We start from the raw sequence: 14,407 nt of genomic DNA, 5'->3' as shown, positions 1-14,407 counted from the left end.
ATAAATTAATGGAATATTTTAACAAAATAATTTACGTTAGTTAGACCCCATTTGAGTAATACAGATGTGTATGTAAGTGTGTATAAGTGTGTGTGTGTGTGTGTGTGTTACATTTAAATATAAAATTTTTTAAAGATATAATCTATTTAATTGTTCTACTTATTTCAGCACACTTTAAAAAAGTCTTAACTTCTGCTATCCTTCATTTATTCACTCCCTCAATATGAGAAATTGTCAGGATTTTCTGCTTATAAGAGAAATTCTTGAAGCAGGAAGTAAAGCGCAGAAGAATCTATAGCACTAGCATTAGCCGGCGAGCCACTTCCTGGTTAGCGGCTAACGCTAGCACTCTGGATTCTTTAGAGTTTTCCTGCTAAACATCATATTTCCGGTACGATGTGAGTAGCCACAGCGACACTGCACTAACTCTAGTTAATTTTTTTATACCCTTGGCAATGTTGTTGTAAAGCACACCAATCAGGTCAGGGGTCTGGCCTCATGAAGTTGCATGGCAGTTGTCGGGTTCTAGGATCATGAACAGATGTGACCATCCTTACACAGGCATTATGACCTTCTAACCTTATGACCAGTGAGTGAATAACACTGATTATTTCATCATCATGGCACCTGTTAATGGGTGGGCTTTATTAGGCAACAAGTGAACATTGACCTGTTAGAAACAGGAAAAAATGGGCAAGTCTAAGGATTTGAGCGAGTTTGACAAATTGTAACGTCTAGACGACTGGGTCAGAGCATCTCCAAAACTGCAGCTCTTGTGAAATGTTCCTGTTCTGCAGTGGTCAGAATCAATCAAAAGTGCTCCAAGAAAGGAACAGTGGTAAACCGGCGACAGGGTCGTGGGCGGCCTGAGGCTCATTGATGCACGTTGGGAGTGAAGGCTGGTCTGTGTGGTCCGACAAGCTCCTGTAGACGAGCTCCTGTAGCTCAAACTGCTGAAGAAGTTCATGCTGTTAACGATCGATATAATGAGATATATATATATATATATATATATATATATCTCATTATATCGATCGTTAACAGCATGAACTTCTTTGATTTGCAGCAGAAATAACAAGAAAGCCTATACAAATATTTCTTTTATTTATTAGTTCCTTCCACAAACATAAACCAAATTGCCCAAGCAATTTAATAATATGGCCATGAGACACAAAGGTAATGAAATGCTAGCATGGTTTATTGGTTAAGCTTCTCAAGTTCACACCTTCTTTAAGTTTTTATAGTCCGTAAATGTTTTTTTCCCTTAATGATTATTATGAAACGGTCCTGATTGAGTTCACCTATGCTCTCTGAATATTATTTCAAAGGATGAATCAGACGAGAAGGATTTCTAAGTTCTTACAGTTCAAGAATAGCATCAGTTCTGATGTCTGAATACCATTATGGCTTGGGGCTACAATCATCATGAAGAGTTTTGCACTCAAGTCTCCTTCAGAGAATAGCTGATGACTTCAACAATGATGGAACTGTAATAAATGGACATTTTTGGGATGGGTTCCTTTTTAAATCTGGTTCCTCTCAAGGTTTCTTCCTCATACCATCTCAGGGAGTTTCTCCTGACTCGCTCATTAGGGATAAACATATAGGGACTAATTTAATCATTTCAAATTTTTATTTGTTGTTTATCTATTTCTGTAAAGCTGCTTTGGGACAACATCCATTGTTAAATGCATTCCTTCTTCTTTCCTCTGCACATGTCCAAACCATCTTAATCACATCACCCTCATCTTGTCTCCAAAACATCCTACATGCTCTGTCCCTCTAATAAACTCATCTCTAATCCTGTCCATCGTTGTCACTCGCAATGAACCAATTGTTAAATGCAGTAAATGAATAAAATTAAAGTGTAAATTACATTTATGTCATTTAGCAGACTCCCATATTCAGACAGACTTGAGGGTTAAACGAGATGCTCAGGGCCCAAACAGTGACAGCTTGGTGGGAACTGAACTCATAACCTTCCAATCCAAAGTCCACCATCTCATGCACTGAGGTACCACATCCCTACTCTAGGGAATGTGCACATTAACAAATCCAAATACAAAATGAATCCAAAAACAAATGTACAAATTCGAAAAACAAAATAACAAATACAGACGCATGTTAACAAATCTGAAAACACAACGACAATTCAGACAAACCGGAAAAGGTAGGTATAGTTAGCAAATGAAAGACTTACTGATCATTGGACGGGACACCTGTCATTTAAGATATACAGGAAGTTCAACAGTCTGCGGCAGGAGAAAGTTGGAACATATGTGTAAAAGTGCACAGGCTAATCTTTATGTGATGATATACTGCAGCATCTCCAACATCACTGCATATGAATGTCCTTCCTCAAAGTAGATTTGAATTAATTGCAGTTTCTCCTTGCTTGCCAATGTTTACTTCTGTTATTTTTTTATATTTGAAGGTGCACTAATCGAAATAAAAAATAGTTTATAGTAAACGGAGAACTTTACACATGTACAAGAAACAAAGTTATAAGATTTCACACTTCCTGTATATCTTGAATGACAGGTGTCTCGTCCAATGATCGGTAAGTTTCCATTCACAAACCATACCTACTTTTTCCACTTTGTCTAAATTGTCGTTGTGTTTGCAGATTTGCTATTATGTTTTTGCATTTGTTATTTTGTTTTCGGATTTGTTAGTGTTTTCTAATTTGTCAATTTGTTTTCTGATTTGTTAATGTGTTTTGCACTATTCGACCACCGTAAGATACGACTAGAAACAAATCAAAATAATTACACTTGGTAAGATTTTTCGAAATAAAAAAAAAACATATTTAGGCTTTAGAAAAAAAACAAAACTTTAAATAACCATTAAATCACCCAAATGAGGATGGGTTTCCCCTTTTGAGTCTGGTTCCTCTCAAGGTTTCTTCCTTATAACATCTAAGGGAGTTTTTCCGGGTCACAGTCGCCACGGCTGCTCATCAGGGATAAATACACACCATTCACCTTCACTCTTAAATTCTGTAAAGCTGCTTTGAGACAATGTCTGTTGTGAAAAGCGCTATAGAAATAAACTTGACTTGACTTAAAACACTTGTTCCAAGCAATCAACTTAGTGTAATTAACTTAAAACTACTGTTGATTATTTTTTAAACAATTTTCTTTTCTTCATTTGTGTGAAAGATCTTAAAATCATTGCTACCATACAATATAAGAATCATCACTATATTTTCTGTTTTAAAATGAGACGAAGCATTTCAGCTCAAAACAAGTTTACTATTAAAATCAGGATTCAATTGCAAAAAAAACAAAGCGAAATCATTACTTGCTGCTCCTCGTAAAACAACATTGAATGTATTTTGTCGTAATTGAACACTAAAAGATATTCAACATGAGAAATTAATATCAAACGACAGAATACGTCAGTAAAGAGCTATAAGTAAATTCCAAAAAAACAAACATACTGGATAATGTTTGGAAAGAGCGTGCTGACTTACTACTGAAGTTATAATTTGTTATTTGGTTGTAAAAAAAAAGGGGTTGGCGTTGCCATAAAACAAGTAGTTGGAATAAATCGTGCTTACAAAGTCCTAAGTGTGATTATTGAGCATTTTTTACTTTGCAACCTTAAAACCACTAATTACAGCTAAAATAAAGTCTTAAAAAATACAATGTCTCGAATGACATTTTAATTTGCAGGTAAAAAAATTGCTTTTATTCTTACTAACTAATTCTTCTTAAAAATAACTTTCTTTCGGCTTCTCCCATTAGGGGTCGCCACAGTGGATCATCTGTATTCGTGATCCGCATGTTTGATTTGGCAACCCAACCCCCACCCCCACCCCCACCCCCTTAGTTAGTAAGTTAGCTACTTACTAACTAAGTAGCTAACTAAGAAAAAAAAACAGTAAATAATCTTAAAACAATCATAATAATCATACACAATCTGCTCCTGCGTAGTTTTTTCACAACTTGAAATTGTGAATCTTCACTACACCCTTAACTCCAGTCTGATTGCGGCCCATTAGAATTTATTAGAGCGTAATATTTAATATCACATTTTATGGTATTATAATATACCAGTACCTGATTAATATGTTGCTAAAATGGCACTGAGAGGTAATATCTAATCGTTTTGCAAGTGCCTGTTATCAGATCTAGTGTGTCTTTAGGGGTATTTAAATTTTATTTCGCCCATTTCTGTGGCACAATCTCGATCACACACATACACAAGTTTATACCTGCTGATTCATTCTGTTCTGAATGAGCATCCATCGCTTTTCGATATCTGTTCGAGCGATGTTATTGTTTCATTAGACTGGCCCTAATTTATGCAGTTAAAAATGCCATGATGCAGCACTCAGAAGGTGTCTGAGGGCCATGCTCAGGGGCCCCAATATTGGGGATACCAAGGCTTGAACTCTCGACCTTCTGATAAGAACCCCAGAGTCAAAATATAAAATTGCTTGTCTTATTTTATTAATGCTGTTGTTTATTATTATTATTATTATTATTATTATTATTATTATTAACATTAGTAAATATCAACAGTTTACATTTTGAAAACCATTTTAAATAAAATGCCTGCTTGCTTTAAAGAAAATATATACAGATAAAAAATATATATGAAATCAAATGAATGCAATACGCTACTTTTATTATATTGATTCAGTTGAGTAATCGATTAAATCACCACAAATTAAATTGATCAAATAAAAAAAAACGATATAAAATAATTTACATTTGTTAGACTCTATTTGAGATGTGTGTGTGTGTGTGTGTGTGTGTTTTACATTTAATATTTAATTTGATAAAGATACAATCTACTTAACTGTTCTACTGATTTCAGCATAAAGGTATGATTTAAGAAGATACGACTAGAAACAAGTCAAAATATCTGCCAGTGCTGTAAGATAATTACACCTGGTAAGATTCCTTGAAATAGGAAATCATATCTAGGCTTTAAAAAAGAAGAAAATGTCTTTAAATATCCATTAAAACACTTGTTTCAAACAAATTCGACTTAGTCTCATTTACTTAAAACTAGATTGTTCATTATTTTGTAAATCAGTTTGCTTTTTCTTAACAGTACTTAACTGTTCTAAATATTTCAGCAGACTTCAGACTTCATCTTCATTCATTCACTCCCTCGATATGCGGAATTGTCAGGATTTTCTCCTTTTCAGAGGAATTCTGAAAGCTGGACATAAAATGCAAAAGAATCCACATGGCGAGACTGTGGTTAGAAACGTTGGGCGATGACAGGAAGTGGCAGCGTGATTAAACAAAATTGTGGTCTGCCTCTTAATGTGTTGGTGAAGGAAGTCAGCTTTTACAGATGTTCCACATGTAAAAAGGATTGCAATCAGGACACGTGCGCACCGACCCGAAAGCCCTGTACTGAAACGGTTCGGTACGAATGCATGAATCTTCTACAACAATCGCATCAGCACTGGTTCACTAGGATACAGATTTCGGATCCCATCAGTCTGAAACGCTGTCGGGAGGAATTGCAGCACATTTTATTTTAAAATGCACAAATACATGATATAAACAGAGAAGAAATAAGTTTCAGGAGGATAAAGGTCTCCAACCCATCATGTTTTTAAGAGTATGGTTCAATCATTCACCAGTTTGGAGATGATATACGCTGATGCAGATCGATTTAAAATGTTCTGAAAGTTGTGCTCTGATCAATCAGGATCTCTTTGTGAACTCTGGGGATCACCTGAATGTAGTGACTTCACAACAGAGAGTTAGAAAAGTCTAAGGATGTAAGTCCATTACAACAACTAAAAACTTTCTTTCAGCTTCTCTCATTAGGGGTCGCCGCAGCAGATCATCCGCATGTTTGATTTAGGATGTTTGACTTCCTAACGCAACCCTCCCCATTTATCCGGGCTTGGAACCAGCACTAAGAATGGCTGGGGTTGGTTCCCTGACCGGGGATCAAACCCGGGCCGCAGCGGTGAGAGCGCCGCATCCTAACCACTAGACCACCAGGGACCCTAATTCCAAAACAACAACAATCCCTAAAATTGCCAAATCTTGCAGGGTTTATAATCAGCGGTGGACTGTAACGGAGTAAATGTCATTTGTTACTGTACTTGAGTAGCTTTTATTGCATTTCTGTAGGTGTTTACTGAGGTGTTTTCATTTGGAAAGACTTTTACTTTAACTCAAATATTTTACTTTTTAATCAACAACATTTTGTGAAATCGGTCGTTCCTCGGATTGCTCATTCCAGAAGGGTCAGGAACGCTAGGATCGCTGTATTGCTGAGCAAGACGACTATTAAGGTGATAGTGTGTAAACGTAGATAAACAGTACTTTTTGTAAACAGTGGTAGACTCGAAACTTTTTTAATCACGGGGTAAAGAAAAGCTGTGAATCTTGGTGACTGAACCCCACACTGTAGACCAGCGGTCCCCAACCTTTTTTGCGGTTTAATGTCAGACAATATTTTCACGGACCGGCCTTTAAAGTGTGGCGGATAAATACAACTAAATAAAATGATACGAGCATAAAAACTGGTATTTTCTAAATAAAATAATAAATGTGAATCCACTGTGTTGTTATTTGTTCATTTTGCTCGCTTGGGGGTTTGAATTTAGCAGTAATGTATTATGTGTTAGCGGCCGGAGCCCCTTTAAGAAGGTAGTGGATGGAGGTAAGACATGTGACCGAGGCATCATGACATGCATCAAGAGTGAGTCATAGACAGATGTGAAGGAGAGAATCCGGTCATTTTCCAAAATAAAATATCGTTCAGAATCAGATAATAAATAAAACAGAAATAATGTAAGTTATGTATTTTCTGTGTGGCCCGGTGCCAATTGACCCACGCGGTTGGGAACCACTGCTGTAGAATACAGAAGGAAGTGAGATCAAATGCAGATCTATGAGGTACATTCATGATGACCTTCTGGTTTGTGCCCAGTATTTCTGGAATATCCGCGTTATCCTCTGCAGCCTTGACCAGAATAATACATTTTAACCAATGAGCCAAGTTTCATTAATGGATTTTTCAGTTCTTGTTTCAGGTGTCTCATAGCTGCTTCTAGTCTCTTGGTGGATCCTCGTTTCTGCAATACGTGGGTTGCAAATACCTATAAATAAAACGGTTTTCAAACTGAATGTATGTAATTGTAATGTCACATCTTCTTCTATTTTAATCCCCTAAATATCTCCTACGCTATTATCCACTGCTTCATAAAAACAGCCACCTCATCACTCCTCCAAATGCAGTAATGCAGTGGCCCCTATGGGTCACCCTCTCGAAATCAACCTCTATTCATTTCCCTTTGTTTCACACGTGGTCTATGAGCATATCCTGCTCCAATAAAGTCATCATGGCCTTTTAATGTTGTGTGTTTTATTAAATTAGTATGTTCGGATTTTTCCCAGAATGATTTCCTTTTTATTTATTTATTTATTGAGCCTTAAGGGTAAAACCACAATCAATGGTGTACAAGTAGATGTTTCCAGCAGAGTATGTACTTCTGTAGCTGTGTCTTCTCCTTCTTGGTGGTTTCCCAAAGACAAGAAAGACTCCTTCATTCAGGCTGCACTGTAGGCTGGGTTGCCAGATTTTGTACACTGCTATTGCTCCTATAGCCACAAAAAGTTACAGCTGGTTCTGGTAGACTTTATAGAAAAGCTGATTTAGTATTAATCCAATAAACTTCCCAGAACATTCAGTAATGAACCATACAGATGAAAATGAACCATTTTCATGAACCAGTTCCATCAGTTCCATTTATCTTCATCTATAAACCCTTTTGCATAGAGAGGGTCCGTTCAGAATGCAACAATTCAGGAAAAAAAAAATTATATATATATATATATATATATATATATATATATATATATATATATATATATATATATATATATATATATATATATATTTCTATTTTTTAAGTTTTATATTTACCCTTTACTCTTTACTAAAACCCTTGTCTCTGCATGAGTGGAACAAATCTCTACAAAATCTAGTAAACATCAAATGTAATTGATTGATTGATGAAAATTAAATATAATAATGATCCACCCAAATAACACAAAATTAATAGAAGACTTTAGACACATATCCCGGATTTTTATTCTATAATCTACACTATATGGATAAACGTTTGTGGACACCTGAGCATTCCACATCTAGTCTCCATTGACCGTCATCCCTCCACTCTTCAGGGAAGATGTTCCACTATTTTTTGTGGAGATTCATTCAGCCAAAATAGTACAATTTGGGTACTGATGTAGGTGAGGAGGCCTGAGGTGCAATCTTGTGTTCACATTCCTTCCAAAGGTGTTCATAGGGTTTTGAGCTCTACAGCAGGGGATATTGCACAACTTTCAACCCATGGAGAGCATATCTTGATGGAGCTGGTTTTGTGCACAGGCGCCTTGTCATGCTGGGAAAGGTTTGGGTTCTAGAGTTCAAGTAAAGGGAAAGTTTCATGCTACACATCCACAGACGTCCCATACAATTGTTCACAGTTTGAGGAAAAAAACACATATGGCTGAAAAAGTCATTTTTTTATTATATCCAGTATCTTCAATGTAACATATGGCTTTCCAGACACATGAACAAGCAGTTCAAAACATTTTAAGCAGCAAGCAGCTTTTTCAGTGACCAAGCACACGGATTCTGTGGCTACACATCCACAGATGTTTAACAACTGCTGCCTAATCAGGAGAACAGAGCCATTACTTTAAGCGTTTTTATGGATTTTAGCGTTCCTCATAGCGTGCATGCTTCAACCATGAACTGTAGAGAAAAGATAAGATGGGTAGCAATGTGTCAAGAAGATGTACAGCGAATCCTGGGTGAGACCGGACAAGATTTGTAGGAAGATACCCAATAATACCATTTAGTTAATTCCGATTTTGCACAAGTGATTGTAACTTTTGACCAGTAGATTCCACTTGCGGGAAAAGTGTGTTGCGTAGACTGGGGTTGAGGTCTGGAGATGCCTGATCTGTTTTGTCTCAGACTGCAGAGTCCTTGCTGAGATTCTGACTTACTTCCTGTTTTGGGACGAACGATTTGGAATAGTCCGAATTATCGTTCTCCCTATTGGGAGTTTTACTTGGAAGATGAAGTTCACCAAATGTGGAGATTATTGAACAAACTTTGTAAGGAAAGTCGCAGAGTAAAACATCTTGAGTTCAAATTCTAGATTCTAATTAGGTGGGAATTTTTATGTGCGTTGAACTGATCTCAAACCAGGAAATCCAGGAAGGCTTTTTATGCATGTGGTTTAAAACTTATGACCATGTACAGTAAATAAAACACAAATCCAAATTAGACCCACATTTGAATATTTGTGTTAGTGCCCCAAACTGGGTGAAACTGTCTGTACTGTTTTTCGTCTGTACTGTTTGCACTCGGTTGCACTCGATGCACTTTATGTAGGTTTGTGTTGTGTTGTAGCTCTATGTTGTTGTTTGGTGTAGCACCAGGGTTCTGGAGGAACATCTTGTTTCTACTGTGTACTGTGTACCACTGTGTATAGTAGAAATGACAATAAAAGACACTTGACTTGACATTGACTTTGACTTGACTTGACTCCCCAACCTTCCCATCAGGTACCCAGAACCTTAACCACTTGGATTCCAGTTCCAGAGGGTGGATTTAAGAAGAATAACAGAGTAAACCACCACCACCACCCCCCCCCCGCCCCCGGAAGAAGCTTCTGACATGGCAGGTTCCCACGCGATCTAAACACGATTTCAGCAAGGACTGTATTTTTGTTTGTTTCAGCCAATCTGGCAACCCATGCTGTTGGGCTCCGGTGCTGAATTGAAGCGCAGAGTGAGGAGCTGAAACTCTCCATCATCAGCACGGTGTCTGCGCGCTGCGTCTGCGCCCGCGCCCGCGCCCGGCATCTCCACCTCCACCTTCACCTCCAACTTTCTCTTCGATTTCTCCTCGGAGGAAGCGGAATGACCGCATCCACCATCCGAGCGCTGGATTTTCATTCTGAAACCCACGATCCTGTCGCCAGCGTCAGGCATGAGATCTTTCTGCTCTTCTGGGAAGAAGGTGATTGAAATTCCGCGGATTGATTTCGAGCTCGTCGGAGAACATCACGGGGAACTCTGACATCTCTCTATCCTGGATCTTCCTTTTTTCTTTTTTTTGGGGGGGGGATTTTTTTATAGAGATAATTTAATTACCAATTTAATTTAATACATTTTCTACATATATCTCCTTTCTTTCTTTCTTTTTTTCTCTCCGATATGAAGACGGAAAGAAGGAATAATGTTTATGCGAAACGGGTTCGTGGAGCTCGCGTCCTCCTCATCCTCATCTCCAGCCTCATCTCCAGCCTCATCAGCATCCAAGTCGATTTGAACCGACTCCATGGAGCATGAGCTTTAATTCTTCCTGATTTTATTTGCATCTTTCTTTTTCCCTTTTTTCCTTTTCTTTTTTTTCTTTCTTTCTTTTTTCTTTTTTTTTTTTATGTCAAACCAAGACGGATTATTTGGGAATTGGGATTTTCTTGGAAACTCCACTGAGGAGCATCAGGAAGGTGTTTCCGACACAGTGGAAGCAGACATCTCAACCTGGTGAGTTAAAAACAAAAATATGATAAACAAATGAATAAATGAATAAATGAATGAATAAATGAATAAATAAATAAATAAATAAATAAATAAATAAATAAATAAATAAATCTGAAGTTCGCGTGATTGGAGGAAACTGGGATGCCGCGGTGTTTGGCTGCAGAAGAAATTATCATTATTATTATTATTATTATTATTATTATTATTATTATAGAACGAAAGAAAGAAAGAAAGAAAGAAAGAAAGAAAGAAAGAAAGAAAGAAAGAAAGAAAGAAAGAAAAAAAAAAAGAACAGATGTGCCCAGATGTGTTGCGGTTTTTAGATTATTTTTCAGCAGCTGTACGACTCTCACTTTCTCTCTCTCTCTCTCTCTCTCTCTCTCTCTCTCTCTCTCTCTCTCTCTCTCTCTAACTGTTCCTCTATCTATCTATCTATCTATCTATCTATCTATCTATCTATCTATCTATCTATCTATCTATCTATCTATCTATCTATCTATCACACGCATCTTCGTCTTCCTCTTTCTCTTCCTTTCTTTATTCCTCTTTCTTCCTCACATATACACACACACACACACACACCAACACACAAATATGCACGCACATACACATTTCTATTCCTCTAGCTCTCTCTCTCTCTCTCTCTCTCTCTCTCTCTCTCTCTATCGCTCTCTCTCCCTCTCTCTTTACCACACACATATTTCGCCTGTCTGTCTCCTTTACACACACACGTTCCACCTCTCTCTCTCTCTCTCTCTCTCTCTCTTTCTCTGTTTGTGTGTGTGTGTGTGTGTGTGTGTGTGTGTGAGATCCTCTACAGAGCAACATGTTGCTGCGCAGAGCTGTGAGACACCGCAGTGTTCGCACCCCTCCATCCGCTTTCCATCACTTCTCCCTCCATCTCTCTTCTCTCTCCCTCTGATTTCATTTCTTCATCTGTACATTTCTCTCTATCTCTGTCCTACTCTTTCTCCTCACCTTTCTTCCTCTCTCTCTCTCTCTCTCTCTCTCTAAATCTCTTTTGTCTTCATCTAGTTCTGCCTTCTGTCTCCTAATCCCACCCTCTCCTCTTCTATATATGGAGTTCTTTATATTCATTCTAATCTTTCTTCCTTCCCATCTCTCTTCGTCTGTCTTCTATTCTTTCTCCCATTTTCCCAAACCCATTTCTTAATATCACTCACCCACTCCATCTTTTCTTTCTCCATCTCTTTCTTGATATTTCTCAATTAGTTTATATTCCTTGACTGTTACATTTCTCCATCTTCTTTTATGTATCTTTCTTTTCATTCTTTCTTTCTTTCTTTCTTTCTTTCTTTCTTTCTTTCTTTCTTTCTTTCTTTCTTTCTTTCTTTCTTTCTTTCTTTCTTTCTTTCTTTCTTTCTTACTTTCTTTTACCACCACCAGAGAGTGTCTTCACCAGTCTTCTGCCCACTCTCTCGTTTATCTCTTTTCACTCTTTATATTTCTATCTCTATTCTCTCTCTCTCTCTCTCTCTCTCTCTCTCTCTCTCTCTCTCTCTCCCACAGAGAGAAAATAAACCCATTCTTCACGGTGGGTGCTGCAGCTCTCTCCTCATTCAGCCACATATTCAGGGGGATCATAGATATAATGGATATTATAGATGATATCGATATTATTTGTCTGATAGTTTCATGTGACCTTTTCATCGACAGCAGGGCCGAAGCAAGTCAACTGCAAAGTCACGTTTCATAAAATTCATAACAAACTAACTATCATTTGTTTCGCTTTCATCGTTCCATATCACACACTGAGCGAGTAGGAAGTATCTGGGGTTATGCAAAATGGATTTCTTTTATAAAAATGAAGCTTTGTGTTTATTTCTTATGTTTGTTTATTAGAGAGTAGGATGCATGATGTCTGGTTTGTCAGGTTTTCAGAAAGTTGGTGTCCATTCATGATTTTGGATTTTAAAGAAGAGATAAATCCATAGCATTGGACTGTATAGCAGAAAGTGTAGCTGCTAATCGTGACATGCTAATACGGTTTCTATGGTAATGGTTTATTCATTAAGATCGTTCCAGCAGACACTCCATCATCTGAGATTATTAATAAACAATTTTAAATCACAAAGTAAATGTGTGCATGTTTTAGTGCAATGAGATTTGTTTATTTGTTGTTTATGGGTGGAGTCCCCAGCATCAGTGCTTTGAAAGTTACAGTAAAACTAAAACCTAATTCTAACTATAACCCTAACAATAACTTTAACTCCAACCAGACCCCAACACTAACTCTAAACCTAAGCCCAACCCTACTTCTAATTCTAACCCCCTTTCTAACTTTAACCCTACATCTAACCCTAACCTAAACCCTAATTCTAACTCTAACTCCACCTTTAACCCTAACCTAAACTCTAATTCTACCTCTAACCCTACATCTAATCCTTACCTAAACTCTAATTCTAACTCTAACTCCACCTTTAACCCTAACCTAAACCCTAATTCTAACTCTAACCCTACATCTAACCATATCCTAAACCCTACCTCTGACCTTAACCTACACCCTAACTCTAACTCCACCTTTAAACCTAACCTAAACCCTAACTCTAACCCTACATCTAACACTAACCTAAACCCTACCTCTGACCTTAACCTAAACTCTAAATCTAACCCTAAATCTAACCCTACATCTAATCCTTTACCAAAGCCTAATTCTAACTCTAACACTACATCTAAACCTAGACTAAACCCTATATATAACCTTAATCTAACCCTAACTCTAACTCTACCTTTTACCCTGACCTAAACAACAGCTCTAACTCTACATCTAACCCTAACCAAAACCCCTAACTCTAACCCTATATCTAACTCTAATTCTAACTCTAACTCTACCTTTAACCCTAACCTAAACCCTGACTCTGACCTTAACCTAAACCCTAACTCTAACCTTAACCCTACATCTAACCCTAACCTAAACTCTAACTCTAGCTCTAACCCTACTCCCAACACTAACATTACCTGAGCTTTACCAAGCCGTCACATACAAACATTTTGAATGCACCATAACCACACCTTTCGAAATGGTTGGGTGGACTTTCCAAACTATAAATGAACAAAAAGTAAGATTCTTTAAAAAAACACAATATTGTGATTGTTAGCCACCTGCTTTAGTATAAGAGAAATCAAAAGATTGAAACAAACACTAACAATAATCCTAAAAGATATAGATATTAACATCATAGCTTTTTAAATGAACAAGTGTTATGACAACCCGTGTCTTATATTTATACATTCAGCAGGCATGTCAGTTAAAAAACACCGATCCGATTGTAATAAGGTATAATAAAGAAGTGTATTCTCTCTGCTCTGAATGCTCCAGGCCTGGCGTGGCGCAGGATGGGCCGTCTCCTGGGAGTGAGCTGCATGCTCCTGCTCGCCCTGACCGCCTCCGTGTCTTCAGCCTCCCTCGTTCCAGAGGACTATGCGGCCGATGAGGCTGAGCGCAACAACAACGACGTGCTGTTCGACGACTACCGCGGCAAAGGCTGCGTGGACGACAGCGGCTTTGTCTACAAGCTCGGAGAGCGTTTCTTTCCCGGCCACTCGAACTGCCCGTGTGTGTGCACTGAAGATGGACCTGTGTGTGACCAGCCCGAGTGCCCCAAAATCCACCCCAAGTGCACCAAGGTGGAGCACAATGGATGCTGCCCCGAGTGCAAGGAGCTCAAGAACTTTTGCGAGTACAGAGGCAAGACATACAAAATATTGGAGGAGTTCAAGGTGAGATGAGGCAAAATAACTGGTTTTCATTCTTTCGTTGTGTTAGCTTAGAGCCGTAAGGTGGGTTGAGGCCATGTCATTAGGGGTTTCTGAATGAAAAGAAGGAGTTT

The 14,407-nt window shown here is 37.9% G+C and overlaps 1 protein-coding gene across 1 annotated transcript in view; it reads left to right on the top strand.

The window, feature by feature from the left end:
* The window catches only part of vwc2l (von Willebrand factor C domain containing 2 like), a 152,646-nt gene that overhangs the window by 80,747 nt on the left and 57,492 nt on the right, over nt 1–14,407 (top strand). Inside the window, exons 4-6 of the mRNA XM_046841434.1 lie at nt 9,748–10,029; nt 10,233–10,559; nt 13,897–14,297. Of these exons, the coding sequence (XP_046697390.1) occupies nt 13,914–14,297 (384 nt within the window). The 5' untranslated portion in view covers nt 9,748–10,029; nt 10,233–10,559; nt 13,897–13,913. The remainder of the gene's footprint in view (nt 1–9,747; nt 10,030–10,232; nt 10,560–13,896; nt 14,298–14,407) is intronic.

This window comes from Silurus meridionalis, chromosome 3 (genome assembly GCF_014805685.1).
Source record: "Silurus meridionalis isolate SWU-2019-XX chromosome 3, ASM1480568v1, whole genome shotgun sequence".
Classification (NCBI taxonomy): domain Eukaryota; kingdom Metazoa; phylum Chordata; class Actinopteri; order Siluriformes; family Siluridae; genus Silurus; species Silurus meridionalis.
The sequence above is the reverse complement of the archived record's forward strand: the minus strand, read 5'-3'. Positions and strand labels throughout refer to the sequence as shown.